Source organism: Gopherus evgoodei, chromosome 12, assembly GCF_007399415.2.
Source record: "Gopherus evgoodei ecotype Sinaloan lineage chromosome 12, rGopEvg1_v1.p, whole genome shotgun sequence".
In the NCBI taxonomy this organism is placed as follows: domain Eukaryota; kingdom Metazoa; phylum Chordata; order Testudines; family Testudinidae; genus Gopherus; species Gopherus evgoodei.
The window spans coordinates 39,461,997-39,477,998 of record NC_044333.1 but is presented as its reverse complement, the minus strand read 5'-3'; the positions used below and the strand labels follow the sequence as shown (position 1 = coordinate 39,477,998).

Sequence of the window (16,002 nt, the reverse complement as noted above, 5' to 3'; positions counted from 1 at the left end):
CTTTGTAGGGGTATCTCGAAGGCCGGGGTGGTGGCCATCTTGCTGGCCTGGGAGGAAAGTGGCTGATCCAAGAAGGGAGGAGACAGGCAGCATTTGCTATAAATACGGGGTTGGGGGATAAGATGAAGGGAGCATTGGGGTGAGATGGCCTTAGCCAGCTCTCGGGTCAAGGAGGAGCTGCCTTTATCAACCCACAAGCATGAGGATATTGATCCACTTCCTCACCAACTGATGGCAGCTGTGACCCCTTCAGCTGTGGCTTGCAAACCCTAGGCTGAGTGCTGTAGCCAGAGGCTTGAGTGAAAGCATTTCAGGCCAGGCTGGGCCCAAGGCTCCTGTCCCGTGCCTCACCTGCAGAGCAGGACTCTGCTGTCTTCAGAGACGGTCTGCATGCCTAGCAGCCTTCCTCTTGTTCCCCACCTGTCTGGTGAAGGGGAACAGGGCAGTAGGTATCTCTGCGTGCCATGATTCCACAGCCTCTGTTAATGCCCCTTAGGCTCCTGGCCTTCATGCAAATTGTACCTCAGCTGCCAAGGCCTGATGCAAGTGATTCTCTCCCCACTGCTTTGGGTGAGCAGGGTTGGGCCTGGAGAGAGCCTGAGTTCAGTCCCTGCTCTGCCACGGCCATGCTCTGAGCATGAGCGGGTCCCTTTGCCTCTCTGTACCTCAGTTTCCCCAGCTTTAACCTAGTTCAATGCTGCGAGATCTGATGAAAGACTCCATATGAGCATGGTTGTATTTCTGCAGCCCTTCGGATCACAGTCCCTTCACTGCACCCAGTTTCTGATGAATGCAAAGAGCACAAGCTCCAGTAACAGAGAATGTGCCCACCAAACAACCTTCCCCGTTGCGCCCTACCTGAGGAAGGTCGGCCTAAAGGTTAGGTGAGACCCTGCAAGTCCAGAGTGGTGGATCCCGTTCCCAGCTCTAGTGCTGCCTCTACGAGTGATGCTGTCATACAGTCACAGCGTTTAATGCCAGAAGGGACCACTGACGCCCACCCTAAACGCAACCACCAAACTGAGACCAGCATAGTGCAGGGGGTGGGGGAGAAGGCGGGAGTGAGTGAAGTGCACTAGTGCCCGAGGCCCCCCAGGGGCAGGAAGATGTGTGATACCCCTAGATAATTCTGGCAAGTGACCCACACCCACATGCTGCAGAGGAAGGTGAAAACCACCGCCAATCTGACCGGGGCCCTCCCCGAGGTCCCCTCTCCAGCCCCAGCCCACCCCGCGGTCCCCTCTCCAGCCCCAGCCCTCCTCGTGTCCTGTCTCCAGCCCCGGCCTGCCCTGCGGTCCCCTCTCCAGCCCTGGCCCACCCCAGGGTCCTGTCTCCAGCCCTGGCAATCTCTGATGCTTCAGAGAAAGGGGATTAAAAAAACCCCAAAAAGCAAACCCGGGGGGTGGGGAGGAGGAAATCCCTTCCAGACCCCTGCAGGTGGGCTGGCTGGAAGCCTGCAGTCGCTTTACTTCTGTGCCTCAGTTTCCCCAGTGTGGCCGGGGGCTGTCTGAGCCCTGCCCGGGCTGGGGGTCCCGCTTTGAAGGCGGGTTTTAAAGCCTCTGAGGCAGCGACTCGCCGGGACCGAGAACCGGGGCCGGAGCCGGGGGCGGGCTGGCCGGGGTGGGGGGGTCCGCGCTGCCCGGGGGCGTGGCCGGCAGCGGGGCGGGCAGAAGTCGAGCCGTGCGGGGCGCGGTGTGTCCCGGCCGGCAGCAGCGCAGCCATGGGGCGCATCGAGTGGGCCATGTGGGCCAACGAGCAGGCGCTGGCGTCCGGGCTGAGTGAGTGGGGCGGGGGCGGTTGGGGGGTGAGGAGAAGGGAGCTGGGTGGGGGTTGGAGGAGGGGAGCGGGGGGGCAATCGGGGATTAGGGGAGGGGAACTGAGCTGGGGGTAGAAGGGGGGAGGGTGAGATGGAGATTAGGGGAGGTCTGGGGGTGAGAACTGGACTAAGGGGAGCTGGGGGTGGGGTGGAGAAGGAGGTAGGAAGGGGAGCTGGGGAGTGGGTATGGGAGGGCAGGGAGCTGGGGAGGGGGTATGGGAGGGCAGGCAGTGGGCAGGGAGCTGGGGAGTGGGTATGGGAGGGTGGGCAGTGGGCTGGGGAGGAGTATGGGAGGGCGGGCAGTGGGCAGGGAGCTGGGGAGTGGGTATGGGAGGGCAGGCAGTGGGCTGGGGAGGGTATGGGAGGGCGGGCAGTGGGCAGGGAGCTGGGGAGGGGGTATGGGAGGGCGGGCAGTGGGCAGGGAGCTGAGGAGGAGGTATGGGAGGGTGGGCAGGGAGCTGGGGAGGGGTATGGGAGGGCAGGCAGTGGGCTGGGGAGGGGTATGGGAGGGCGGGCAGTGGTCAGGGAGCTGAGGAGGAGGTATGGGAGGGCGGGCAGGGAGCTGGGGAGGGGTATGGGAGGGCAGGCAGTGGGCTGGGGAGGGGTATGGGAGGGCGGGCAGTGGGCAGGGAGCTGAGGAGGAGGTATGGGAGGGCAGGCAGTGGGCTGGGGAGGGGTATGGGAGGGCGGGCAGTGGGCTGGGGAGGGGTATGGGAGGGCGGGCAGTGGTCAGGGAGCTGAGGAGGAGGTATGGGAGGGTGGGCAGGGAGCTGGGGAGGGGTATGGGAGGGCAGGCAGTGGGCTGGGGAGGGGTATGGGAGGGCGGGCAGTGGGCAGGGAGCTGAGGAGGAGGTATGGGAGGGCAGGCAGTGGGCTGGGGAGGGGTATGGGAGGGCGGGCAGTGGGCAGGGAGCTGAGGAGGAGGTATGGGAGGGCAGGCAGTGGGCTGGGGAGGGGTATGGGCGGGGGGGCCAGTGGGCAGGGAGCTGAGGAGGAGGTATGGGAGGGCAGGCAGTGGGCTGGGGAGGGGGTATGGGAGGGCGGGCAGTGGGCAGGGAGCTGAGGAGGAGGTATGGGAGGGTGGGCAGGGAGCTGGGGAGGGGTATGGGAGGGCGGGCAGTGGGCAGGGAGCTGAGGAGGAGGTATGGGAGGGCAGGCAGTGGGCTGGGGAGGGGTATGGGAGGGCGGGCAGTGGGCAGGGAGCTGAGGAGGAGGTATGGGAGGGCAGGCAGTGGGCTGGGGAGGGTATGGGAGGGCGGGCAGTGGGCAGGGAGCTGGGGAGGGGGTATGGGAGGGCGGGCAGTGGGCTGGGGAGGGGTATGGGAGGGCGGGCAGTGGGCAGGGAGCTGAGGAGGAGGTATGGGAGGGTGGGCAGGGAGCTGGGGAGGGGTATGGGAGGGTGGACAGTGGGCAAGGAGCTGGGGAGGAGGTATGGGAGGGTGGGCAGGGAGCTGGGGAGGGGGTATGGGAGGGCGGGCAGGGAGCTGGGGAGGAGGTATGGGGGGGCTGTCAGTGGGCAGGGAGCTGAGGAGGGGGTATGGGAGGGCTGGCAGTGGGCAGGGAGCTGTGGGGTAGGGTTTCAGACGGGTTCTCAAAATGGGGGTTGGGACCCCTCTGGGAGGTCACAAGGTTATTACATGGGGGTCGCGAGGCGTCAGCCTCCACCCCAAACCCTGCTTTGTCTCCAGCATTTATAATGGGGTTACATATATTAAAAAGTGTTTTTAATTTATCAGAGGGTCACATTCAGAGGTTTGCTGTGTGAAAAGGGGTCACCAGTATAAAAGTCTGAGAATCACCGGTTTAAGAGCAGGTCTGAAGTGGCTGGCTTTCCCCAGGGTCATTCCTGGGGGAGGGAGCCTCTGCCCTGCAGGGTCTGTGATGAGCAAAGCCCGCTCCTCGTCCGGGCATTTCCCAAGCTGCTGTGTTCCTCACCGGAGACCATCTCCTCCCCAGCCTGGGCAAGCACCCATCCCCCTGCAGCTCTGGGCGTCCCCAGTGGCTGGGGCTGAGGGTGAGGAAGTGAAAAGAATAGAAAGGGGAAGGAAGCGGCTGGGCTGTATTTCTTCTGTTCTCCTCTTGCTTAATGAGTCTTTTCCATTGGCCTGGTTAGCATCTGGTAATACAATGTTCATGAAAACTCCCACTGCAGGGTAGGTACAGGGCTTGCGCCACCAACTTCACTTCTCTATAGAAATCTGAGTAAACTGGGGACTTGCTCACGTGAGAGAGCTGCCATTCACTGAATGCAGTTACCCCAGGATAAAGGTGCTTGAAACCAGTATAGCTTTCCAGCGCAGGAAGGGAAACAAACACCCCTACTGCTACGGCACCTTTATCCTGGGATAGCAGCGTTCACACTGTGAAGGACACCCTGTGCCGACACGGGGATATGGTAACACTTGACAGTGGAGCCAGGCCGTGGGGCTGAGTCCCTTGGGAAGAGCCTTTGTACAGGGATTTTTTCTTCCAAAGTGTTCTTGAGCTGGGAGTTGGGATCCTTCCAGTGCAGTGGTTCTCAACCTGTTTCTCATTGCGGGCCGCATCCAGTATTACCTGTCTGGCCCTGAGGATGTCACATGGAGCCCCGTCAGCACACAGCTGCGGCCCACAGGCCCCAGGTTGAGAACCACTGCTCCAATGTATAAATTCACTAGATCTGCCCTGCTGGCACCTCAGCTTCTTATCCCTCAGCCATGACGTGGATGTGAACTTTGCTTAGCTGCAGTCCAGAGAGACATTACAGCATCATTGTGACACTTCAATTGTTGTGGAACTTGCTGGAAGTGGAGAGAGAGTGGGTGGGAGGGCTGGTGGGAAGAGAGGGGGGAGATGGGAGCCTTTTGCTTCTTGGTTACTGGATGTTGTTACCATCAGGCGATTGTAGCCACCAAGTTACATTTACGGTCTAGTTCCCGTGGACAGCTGGTCATCACAAAATCCACCATCAACCTGACACCCATGCGGGCAGTGAGGCTTAAAACCAGTAGCTGGAAAGATTGGCCTTGGGGGTGAAATTCTGGGCCCACTGAAGTCACTGGCAAAACTCCTGCCAATGTTGCTGGCACTGGGATTTCACCTTCAGGGTATGTCGATGCTGCAGCAGGGAGGGTAGATAGACCTGAGCTAGCTTGCTAAAAATAGCAGTGTGTCTGGGAGGACACCCACGGACTGTCTCGTACTGGGGCATCTAACCCATGCCGCTGCCGTTCTTAGGGAGCTGGTTTGATCTAAGAGAGCTCAGTTCTGCCTATGCACACTGCAGTCCGCCTCCCGACCGGGGTGTGGAACCCTCTGTCTCCTGCCACCTCCATGGTGGTGCCTCCAGCATGTGCCGATGGGGACGTGAGTGCAGAACAAAGGAGCTGTGGATAAATGAAGAAGCTGGGAGCTGCCAGGCCAGCACCAGCCTGGAACTCAAAGCTGCAAATGGCCAGTTTATACATTTGCAACGCTGCATGCAAAATCCACGTCTTGGGGGCCAGGCGTGTAGGAGTTCCAGTCTGGATCAGACGGAGGGTCCATCTGGTCTGGGAGCCTGTCTCTGGCAGCGGCCAGTGCCAGATGCTTCAGCGCAAGGTGCCTTGTAGTTGGCAGTGAGGGACTCGCCTGTCTGCAGGGAAGGCTGCTTCTCAATCCATCACGTTTACAGCCTGAAGCAGGCGTGGTTATAGCACCTGGCTTTTAATCCTTATACCTGCTAGCTGCGTAACTGCGTGGTGGTGTGCCTAATTAGTGATTGGCCCCTGATTAGCGGTGCATGCATGTCATTATCTGAGTTAAGTATCAGAGGGGTAGCCATGTTAGTCTGGATCTGTAAAAGCAGCAAAGCATCCTGTGGCACCTTGTAGACTAACACGTTTTGGAGCATGAGCTTTCATGGGTGAATACCCACTTCGTCAGATGCATGTAGTGGAAATTTCCAGGGGCAGGTATATATATATATATATATATATATATATGCAAGCAAGCTAGAGATAATGAGGTTAGTTCAATCAGGGAGGCGGAGGCCCTGTTCTAGCAGTTGAGGTATGAAAACCAAGGGAGGAGAAACTGGTTTTGTAGTTGGCAAACCAGTTTCTCCTCCCTTGGTTTTCACACCTCAACTGCTAGAACAGGGCCTCAGTGTCCCTGATTAAACTAACCTCATTATCTCTAGCTTGCTTGCATATATATATACCTGCCCCTGCAAATTTCCACTACATGCATCTGACGAAGTGGGTATTCACCCACGAAAACTCATGCTCCAAAACTTCTGTTAGTCTATAAGGTGCCACAGGATTCTTTGCTGGATTATCTGAGTTGTGGGCTCTGCTGTGGTAACGCAAATTAGGCACGCCTAACAAGTTAAAAGAAAGGCCCCAAAACATGCGGGGGGGGGGGCGGCATTGCATTTAAGGGTCACAAGTTGGGCCATGCCTTGGGGAGGGTGAGAGAGGGTTGAAGATGGAGGTGGGGGTAGATTAAGTTACTTACTGAGCCTTGGGCCTTTTGGACATATTTTTTTCTGCTTAGACACAAAAAATCCTGAGGCTTCTGTTAGTCTAAAAGGAACCGAATCCAGTGAACGGATCCTGGCAACCGGGCTGTTTGGTTTGTTCAGCTAGAAATCACGCCCTACCGCGAGTGCTGCGCGGCAGGGTTAGTTTCCTCTGCTGGAGGCTAGGGGAATGTCAGGGCTGGGTTTGTTTGGGTTTTTAAGCAAGGAAAGAATGTGGTGGGCTGTGCGGGAAACAAGGAAGGTTCTTAAGGTTGGGCCTGCCTCTGAGAGTAGCACGTCCTCCCTTAGACCTAAACCTTCCCTCTGGCTGGCTCTGGGCTTTCACGCCAAATACGCTGGTCTGGGTCAAGTCCAGTGAGTAAAGAGCCAGGCAGCTTCTGTCCCTCTGCTCCCACCTCTGACCTGGCTGATGGGAGAGTGCAAAGTGGGCATCACTGGTGCACTAGCTGGGGCTTTAAAAAGCCACCTCTGGACTGGCTTGACCAGAGTGAGAGCTGCATTCCTGCCCAGGTTGCCATGGACACGTGACCTTCACAGGGGGCCACTCCTGCAAAACTGGCTCTGCTTTAGGGCAATGTGAAAATGCCCTGCTAAGCTGCTGCTATCCGGCACATTCAGGGCCCAGCTCCTGTGTTCTCGCTGGGAGGGCCAGCCTGGCAGTGGGGTTTTCTGCTGTGCTCTTGCTGTGTGAGTTGGAGAGGTTCTGGCTGTGCTGGTGACTTCTCAACACCCTGAGAAAGTCCCCCTGCTGATTCCCAGCCAGGGTGTCTGGGTAACCCGCCAAGTCTCTTCCTCCTGTTCCTGGTGAAGAATCCAGCTGGGTTCAATGCTTGGCTCGTGACAGGACTCACTTCCGGGCAGGTGCCCAAGCAATGATGGTTCCTCCAATTCTGGATTCTAATACTGGGTTAGTGTAGTCCCTTCAGTAACTGAGGCGGATGCCCTCTCAAGGGGCCCTCTCCACTGATGCCTACGGCTAAGTGCTCCCCATAACTCTCACCCAAGTTCATCCCTCCTCACCCTCCTGCCGCCTCACCCCAACCCTAGCTCCAGCCGAGGCCATTCGGTGTCACTTTCCCTTGCAGTGACGTGCCCGCCCCAGCGTGCCAGACGCAGCTACACATGGTGCCCTCTATCCTGGTGGCGTTCTTACATTTAAATCTGTCCTTCAGCTTCGGTTGAAGGTGGTTTGCAGGTGATTTCTCCTGTCCATGGTGGCTGGCCCAAGTGGAATTGAAACCAGCGTAGCCGGGGCTGTGCTGAAATGCCGTGGCCAGGCCAGAGGCTGGAGTTTAACTGACCAAACAGTGACGCTTGTGGCGTCTGACTCCCTGGTGCAAAGATCAGCTCTAATGAGTGTCCAACTGACCTGGGTTGAGCCCCAGAGTGTGTTTGGATTGTTATTTCTCCTGCTAAATTTGTCACAAGTTGAGGTGACCTCTTTCAGCATGATCGGATGGCAAAAACCCTATCAGGTTGGGTCCTGTTTTTGGCTCTTACCTCCCGGGGAGAGGCTTTGATTTAAAATCTTACCCAGGCTCAGTCTGTGGTGTGATACTGGCTGGGGGAGGGAGCAGCAGCAGGGGCAGTTTGAGGCTTTGCGGCGCGTGGGGGGCTTTTTCGCTAATGCATGAGAACCGTGTCTCTGTAAACAGACAGAAACGACCTGGCATGGCATGTGGGGCGCTCAATGAATGGCTAGACCTGGGATTAGCTATCGCTATGGAGCAGAGTAACATGGGGACAGAGCCTGTTCTGGGCACAGAGGAGATCCGCTGGTGGGTACCACTAGGACAGAGTATGGGGACGTTCACTCTGATTTATTAACTTCCTCCTCTCTCTCTCCCTTGTCTCTTAGTTCTAGTGACGGGAGGGGTTGTGGCGGTAGCCGCTCAGTTCAAAGGGTGGCCGTTTGCTGCCTATGCCATGTATCCTTTTCCAGAACCGCCATCTGGCCCCAGGCTCCCCAGACATCTTACTGACGAAGGTCTCCGGAGGCTGCGTCGTCCTGGGTTTGCTCACCGCAGCAGTGGTTTAAAAGGGTGCCAGCTGTTGGGAGGTTGACAGTCGCTGGAAAAGCTTTCGCAATGTCACAAAGTCAAAATGAAGAGATTGGGGTGGGGCATTTCAACTCCTCTCCCCCTCCGGTACTAGAAACCCAAAAGCTGCCGCTTTGGGGCCAGTGTATTGCAACCCGGAAATGGAACTTGTTATAAACAAACAGTGAAACTGACTAGCCGAGTTCCATGGTTTAGCCCTTGAAGTGCCCACCTTCTGTGGCTGGGTTTGTAATGAGGCTGGGGAATTGTCCACTGGTTAATAACCTTTGTGATTCTGTGTGCTAAAGCAGGGGTCTCCAATCCTCACGCTTCAGGGGCAAACTCATCTCCTCTCTCCCTTCCCTTCCCCCTGCTGGGATCAGTCAGCTGTTGTTAACTTCTGCCTGTCATTGCTTAGCTGGCCAACATTATGGGCTTTTTCTTGTCTCCCTCTGGAACATCAGGCATTGTCCACAGACACAGGTGGGATCCTGGATTTGATGGGCTGGTCTGGACTGGCCAGCCCTAGGCTGCTGCAGCTGGCAGCAGAAGTTCCCCAGGGCGGATGCTGCAGTCGAGGTCCCATCCAGGCAGCGAATGCGGGAGGGAGATGGAAAAAGGCTGCTCTTGACCCTGTGGGCTATCGTGGGTCTGTGCTGCACGTTATGGGCTGCTCCAGTTAGGCTGCATAGACCAAGGGGGTGGGGGGTGCTAAGAAGCTATTTTCCTTGACTGGCCCTCTTAGAGCGGCTGGGGTCTTCGTCTGCTTGCTGGAGTATCCCCGGGGGAAGCGGAAAAAGGGCTCCACCATGGAGAGATGGTAAGTACTCCCCCGCCTTCACCTCCAGCTGTGTGTGTGGGTAGGGTGATCTTGCAAAGGGGATTTTCTGGCTTTCAGTCCAGGCCCAAACTGACACCTCATGTTGCAGCCCCTCCTGGCAATGGAATGGCATGGAGAGCAGAGGTAGTATGCTCAAAGCTGAGGAAAGGAAATGGTGTCTTAAGCCATGGAGAAGTAAGCAGTGGAACTCGCTGCAACATGATATTAAGGCCAAGAGAAGAGCTTAGCGGGGTCCTAAAAATGGGATTTTGACATGGGCAGTCTTGAAAAGAGCAGTCGTAGTTAGATTAGATTGGATCAAACCCGATAAATCCTCATGCTTCAGGGCATTAGCCAGCAATTCACTGACAAGGGTTAGGAAGGAACTCTCCCCTGTGGACGGGGTGATCCTTAATGCCCGCGATGGAGTTTCTCATTCCTTCCTCTGAAGCAGTTGGTGCTGGTGGAAGGCACGTTATTGGGCTAGCTGGACCTTAGGTCAGATTCAGTCTGGCAATTGGTATGTTCTTCTGGCCTAGAAGGGCCAAAATGTGCCTCCTCCTGCTCCAACAGGAGAATGTCCGAGCAGTATGGGGGTTATGACACATGGCTGAACAGCTTTATTCTGCCAGCAGGACGGCTTGCTAGATAAGGTCTCACCCTGCCAGCAGTGGGGAGTTTCCATGGCAGTGAAGCATGGCTCGGCTGGGGTTAAAAGCCCAAAATGCAGCCATGGCCCTGAATTCATAGCTGGAGGGACTCTGAGGGGGTTTGGAGAGGAAGTCGTAAAGGAGCTGGAGTGGCTGAACTGGGCTTGTGTCTCTGGGTATCGCAGCCCTGCAGCCTCATGTCCAGGGTGCTGACCCCCTCCATAGCAGTAGGGCTTTCTCTGCCCTTTCTGGCTCCCTGTCACATTGCAGTTCAGGGGCTGCAGGTCATTGCCTGTTCGCTGGTCATTGCTGATCAGGTGGGAGGAGACTCCTGCGCTCCCACAAGATTTTCCACTGCCTGGGTGAGCATGTTAGATCCTGATCAGGATAGAGGGGGCAGAGAGAGGGGCACAACACAGGGCAGGCTAGGGCATGTGATTGGGAGCGGAGGGAAGGCTGCCCTTCTGTGTCATGTGCCCCATCCTCTATGGGAATCCCATGCCTTTCTGACACCCCTTCCCTGTGTGTGCTCTCTCTCTCTCCACCCCATGCAGTGGCCAGAAGTACTTGACAGCTGTGGTGAAGGTTTTTGGGCCGATCACTAGGAATTACTACGTCCGGGCCATCCTGCATGCTGCGTAAGTCGTGTGTATGTTTCTCGCAGCCTGGGCTGTCCTCTCCACTGCCAGATCCTACCCGGGGTTACATTTAATCATGTCTCAGTACACACATGCCTGATCCCGAGTGAGACCCAGCCCGGCTTGGATCGAGTGGTGGCACTAAGAGGTTGTGCAAAGCCAGAGGGGATGGCTTCTGTCCGTAAGCACCAGATTTGAAATCCCTTATCCCCTCTCGCCATGGGGTCAGATCCCCATAGGGTCAGTGTAACTGTCACCCTTCCAACATCGATCTGAGCCCACGACTGCTCTGGGTGAATGAGAACGCCTGTGTACACTGTCCCAAGACTCTTTGTTTTTAAGCAGTGGTTCTCCCATGATCTGGCCCAAAGTTTTCCCTTTCCCCTGCTGTTAGGCAACACAGAGTGTCGCCGTGGGCTGCTGCCATCCACCCCAGAGGTGGCTGCATTTCAGTGGGGCTGTGTGCGTTGCATGGAGTTTGGGATGTGCTCAGGGGTGAAAGTAACTTACAGGACTTACCGGTACTGCTGAAGTCCTGAGGGGGCATGGCCTCATTCGGAGGAGGCGTGGCCTCTCAAGATTTAAAGGCCCTGGAGAACCAGCTGTGGCTGGGAGACCCAGAGTCTTGAAATCAACCAGGGGCTCCCAGCTGCAGAGGTGGCTGGAAGCCCCCTGGGGCTGAGGGGCAAATTATAGGGCCCGGGGCTCTGGCCGCCAGGGGGAACCCTGAACTTTGTGGGGCTGGGGCAGGGATTTAAAGGGCCCAGAGCTCCTGCTTCTGAGGGAAGCCCGGAGCCCTTTAAATCCCTGCCCCAGCCCAGCTGCCGGAGCCGTGGCCAGGATTCAAAGGGCTGTGGGCTGCCCTTAGCGGCGGGAGCTCTGAGCCCTTTAAATGTCAGCCGCGGCCAAGAAGTCAGTGTGGTGGAAATCTTAAATCTTAGCCCCACCGTGGAAGTCGATGCAGTCCTGCACGGTGTACTGGCTCTTGCCGGTACGCTGGACCAGACCGGCTTACTTTCACCTCTGACTGTATGTATGTGTATGTGTATGAATGTGTCACAAACAATGCAGCTGCAGCCTGCCACCGACAAGCAGCGACCCCAGCAACCGGCCCCTGTGGGCTGCTGCCTGTAGAGAGTCAGCAAGTGCCGCTGGGCTGGGTCTGCCAAGGAGTAAGTAACCAAGGCAAAAACCACAGCCAGCCAGCCAGGGAGGGAGCTGGGGGGCGAAGGGAAGTCAGGGGTGAATGAAGGGCAACTGGAACAGCCTTCATGAAATATACAAGATATTTAGAGAAACTTTTGTCAATTTCAGACTCTGCACTCTGCAGGCAGGACAAAACAAAAAGAGATCTGAGATTGCACCCGATGTCCTAAGGACATTTCAGGTGTTTAAATCAATATATAAAGAAGGTGGATTGGAATGAAAACTACTATTTCTTTCAAAAGAGGCACAATAATTTCCCTGAATATTCAGTTTTCCCCTCCAATCCCTTTGTGGTTTTGTCTATGGGGGCTATTTGCTTTCTCTGTGAATCTTTAGTTGCAGCAGAAAAATTACTTTGCCCAAAATAAACCCTAATCATCATGACGCATCTTTCCACCATGTTCTCCATGGTTTTTTTGTTGTGTTTTTTAAACAGTAACATTTTAAAGAGGATCTGCAAGCAGTTTGGTCATCACAACCATGATCCTCTGCTGGGGAGGGAATGGGATAGACTTGAACCTGGAAATGGTTCCTGATTTTGATTGTGTTTAGGAGATCCCCTCATCCCGGAGGCAGAAAAGAACTGCCCCTGCCATGGTCACACACACCCAACAACAACTGGGAGTGAAATTAACAAGGATGCCAGAAACGGCTCCTAACTCTGGGCGCTGAACTGCACAGGGAACAGCTGAGTTTAAACTGTTCTTTTGCAGGCAGCAGCAGCAGGCATCTCAGCCAGTGTCCTTACTGCAAGCTAGAGCCTAGAGGAAAACCTCTGCTGGGGGGGGGCGGGAAATGGGGAGGAATGCAGAGCCTTGTCTGCAGCCTGGCTGGAGGACGGGGAGGGAGGAGACGAGAAACCAATGTGACAGTTTTCCCCTTCCACCTGCTTTTATTAGCTCTGGATTTAAGCTGAGCAGCCAAATGCTTGTATTTGCTGTGTATATTAGTATTGGAGAGATCCCCTCATTCCCGGGGGCAGACAAGGACTGCCCCTGCCATGGTCAAACATCCTCCCCTCGACCCCCTCCGCCAAGCTACTGTGAGTGAAATTAACAAGGATGCCAGAAACCTAGTCCTGGGGGCTGAACCATCAGGGAACAGCTGAGTTTAAACTATTCTTATGCAGGGAGCAGGCTTCTCTCTCCCTCCCTCAGTCAGTCTCCTTTTCTTACCGGTCCTCCTCCGTACCGGCCCGTACCTGCTTACTTTCATCTCTGGATGTGCTCTGCCAGCCTTCAGAATGGGAAGCGTGAGACGGTTTCATTGATTTGGGGATGCAAAGCCACCCATTGCTCTTGGCAGGGCTGGTTTCGTATCCATTCCTGCCTCCTGGATGTCAAATGGTGGGCGTCTCCCCAGCTTCAGTTCACAGGGAGTTTATGTGAACGGACTGCTGCGCCCGCTCAGGAATTCTCCTGGGTTGTGTGCGGGGCTTGGGTTTGGTTCTGAAGCTTTGGAGGAGAGTCTGCTACAATCCCCCAAAGGTTACAGCAGGGAGAATCCAGGAATGGGCAGTGAGCTGTTCCTGCTAAACCCACGCTGGAGATTTGGGGTTGGCACCCTACCCAGCCTGTCCCTGTGCCCCTTGTGCCAGGTGCCATCTCCCCCATAGCAGACGGGCTCTTTCTGTCTCGCCAGTCACAGAGAGAACCAGGGATTTGACTCACCAGCTGAGGAAACGTCAGATTTCTGGGTAAACAAAAGCCTGGATTCTGCAGAACGCATCAGAATCCACAGAGAGAACCACCTCCCTGGTGCGCTACCCACAGACCTTTGCTTCCCCCTTGCGTTACCCACAAACCTTTGCTCTTAATTTATCTGGAGGCTTGTCTTAAAAGGTTTTGGTTGGAGTTAAATCTTGCTCTCTCTCAGTCTTGCAGTGCCTGCGGGTTTCCTGTTATCCACCATTCTGGGCACGGCATGTTTGGGTATAGCAAGTGCCATCTATTTATTGGTAAGTACCCAGTGCTGTCACCTCACCTACCTTCTTAGCCCTTTGAGGGCTTATTCCTACAGAGCAGGCACTTGGGGGCTTGGTTTTCTCAGAAAAGCACCAGCCGGCATCTGTCTTTCTACTCCCCCTGCATGTTTCACGCCTCGACTCATCTTTTTTCTGCTTTAACCAGGGATATAGTTGACAGGAATTTATTTGCCCGCCCCCGGTGGTGTGATCTAGTGGTTAGAGCATGAGAGAGCCAGGACTCTTGGTTCCATTTCTGGGTCTAGTGATTAGAGCAGGGGACTGGGACACCTGGGTTCGTGTCCTAGCTGCCACTGCTTCTCACTGGATCGGTGCGTGCCTCAGTTTCCCCATCAATAAAGTGGATGGTGTTGAGCTACAGGCCCCCAGGAGGGGTTAATTAGTTAATATTCATACAGAGCTGGCAAGGTGTCAGGTGGAAGGCAATAGTCTCCTTTGCTTTCCCTAGGTCTGATGAAGAAGTTTCTCTGCCAGGCGCTGAGTGCCCCCTGCTGGCTAACGCGAGTGCTGAGCGTTCTGGGTCCCTAAAAGCCTCCCGGGTGCATGGAGTTAGGTTGGCCGGCAGAGGCCCCCGTTGTGTGAATGGGAGATGGTGGGAGGTGATAGCTGTGTGATGGGTTCTGCCCTGAGCCTGAGGGAGGCTCTCTGGAGAGGGGCTGGGGAAGGGGTGACTCGGCTCTCACTGCCCTGTGGGGGCTGCTTTGCAGGCTGCGATCCGCGGCGAGGAGTGGAACCCCATCGAGCAGAAGCCCCAGGAGCGGCCGCAGGTGGGAGGAGGCACCATCAAGCAGCCCCCAGCTATGCCCCCGCCACGGCCACCCGCAGACACGCGCAAGAAGCCGCCGGCAGAGGTGGCCGGCCAGGAAAATCCCATCCCGGTCACTATTGAGGCAGAGTAACGCGTCAGTCCCACGCTCTGCCTGCAGTCGGGCGCCCCCACTGCCAGCTCCGTAGCCTGATGCCCCCTTCACAGATGCTCCCTCCCAGGGTCCAGCCTGCTCCCCATCCCCCCGGACAGCCAGTTCCCCCCAGCTCTAGAGCCTAGTCCTCTTCTCGTCACCTCTTCACACTACAGCCCACTCAGGACCCCCTGGCGTCACAGAGCCCAGCAGCCTTGGTGCTCCTTTGCACAGTGGAGGGCTGTAGGGCCCACTCTGCCCACTGGGGTATGTGGGGGTCGGGGGGGGCTGTCTCCTGCTGGGCTCCTCCCCTGTACGGGGGTGTGGTCATGCTGAATGACATCACTTCGTTGGATTGTCTCCTTTTGATACTGTAATAAAACGAGTGAAGCAATCTCCGATCTTGCTGCACGGGATGGGGCTGTGGCTGGCCGGGGCACAGGTTGTGCAGCCAGGCAGGACCCCCCAGGCCTTGCATTTTCCATCTCGCCTTGTTGTTCTGTTGGTGCTGAGCTGCCCGGACCCTGCTCCATCCCCTTCGGGTACCAGTGCATCCCATCCACGCCGCGTCTGCATTTCCTCAGGCGCTAGCCGCTGTCGGCATGGCCAGCCTCAAAGCACGGGTTACAAGGAGAGCCCCTTTCAGCCAGCCAGGGCAGCCCCGGGGGCAAGATCTTCACGGAGAAGCCAGGGTGCTGCATGAAGTGATCACTCGCTCCCCTGGCTCTGGCTTTGCCAGCAGGGTGTGGGGGGCAGGGGCGGGTGCTGGCTGCTGGGGGAAGCCCAGCGTCCAAGGGGATCTCTGGGGGAGGAAGGGCTCCTGTAGGCAGGGGGTGCTGGGAGGAGGTTGAGTGTGGTTCCTGCATGGGGTATGTCTCTCACCCAGCTCCAGGGCCACTCTCCTCCTCTGCTGGCTGCCTGATGGGGCTGGGGGTGGGTGGGGAGGCAGAGAGTGGGGTGGGGGCTGGTGCTGGGATGGCGGTCAAAGAGCCAGATCAGAGGAAGGGGTCCTTCCTCAGCCCCCTGCGAGGAGAGCACCAGAGGCAGCGGGGCTTCCCCTGGGGCCTGAGCAGGGTTGGGCGGGGTGGTCCCCCAGCCCCAGGCGCTCGCTGGGGCTATGCTGCGGGTAGGGTCCCAGTCTGGTTGAATTGGCGCCGCTGTTGGTGGGTCTGGGCTGTAGAGGCGCTGTGGCTTGCTGCTATTCAGCCAGGGCAGCACCAGCTGTCAGGGCAGCGGGAGCCGAGATGTGGCAGGGAGGTGATGTGGGGAATTGGGGAGGGGGAACAGGTGCTAGGATTTCCCCCATCCCAGGTGGGCAGCCCAGACCTGGTTTGTGCCTGGGGCAAGGCCTGGTTTGGCCAGCAGTGAGGATGCTGGGGTGAGGGGCCAGCTGATGTCTCATGGGTCCAGGATGGATGGTGCATGGGCAGTAGGTACCGTGGAGGGGAG

General features: G+C 56.9%; 1 protein-coding gene across 1 annotated transcript; it reads left to right on the top strand.

The window, feature by feature from the left end:
* Positions 1-1,674: 1,674 nt before the first annotated feature.
* Positions 1,675-14,947, top strand: LOC115660568 (cytochrome b-245 light chain). The gene is made up of 6 exons (XM_030582090.1): positions 1,675-1,778; positions 8,176-8,245; positions 9,102-9,176; positions 10,381-10,464; positions 13,546-13,627; positions 14,362-14,947. The coding sequence occupies exons 1-6, from the start codon at positions 1,721-1,723 to the stop codon at positions 14,551-14,553; spliced, it is 561 nt and encodes a 186-aa protein (XP_030437950.1). The 5' UTR covers positions 1,675-1,720; the 3' UTR covers positions 14,554-14,947.
* Positions 14,948-16,002: the final 1,055 nt, after the last annotated feature.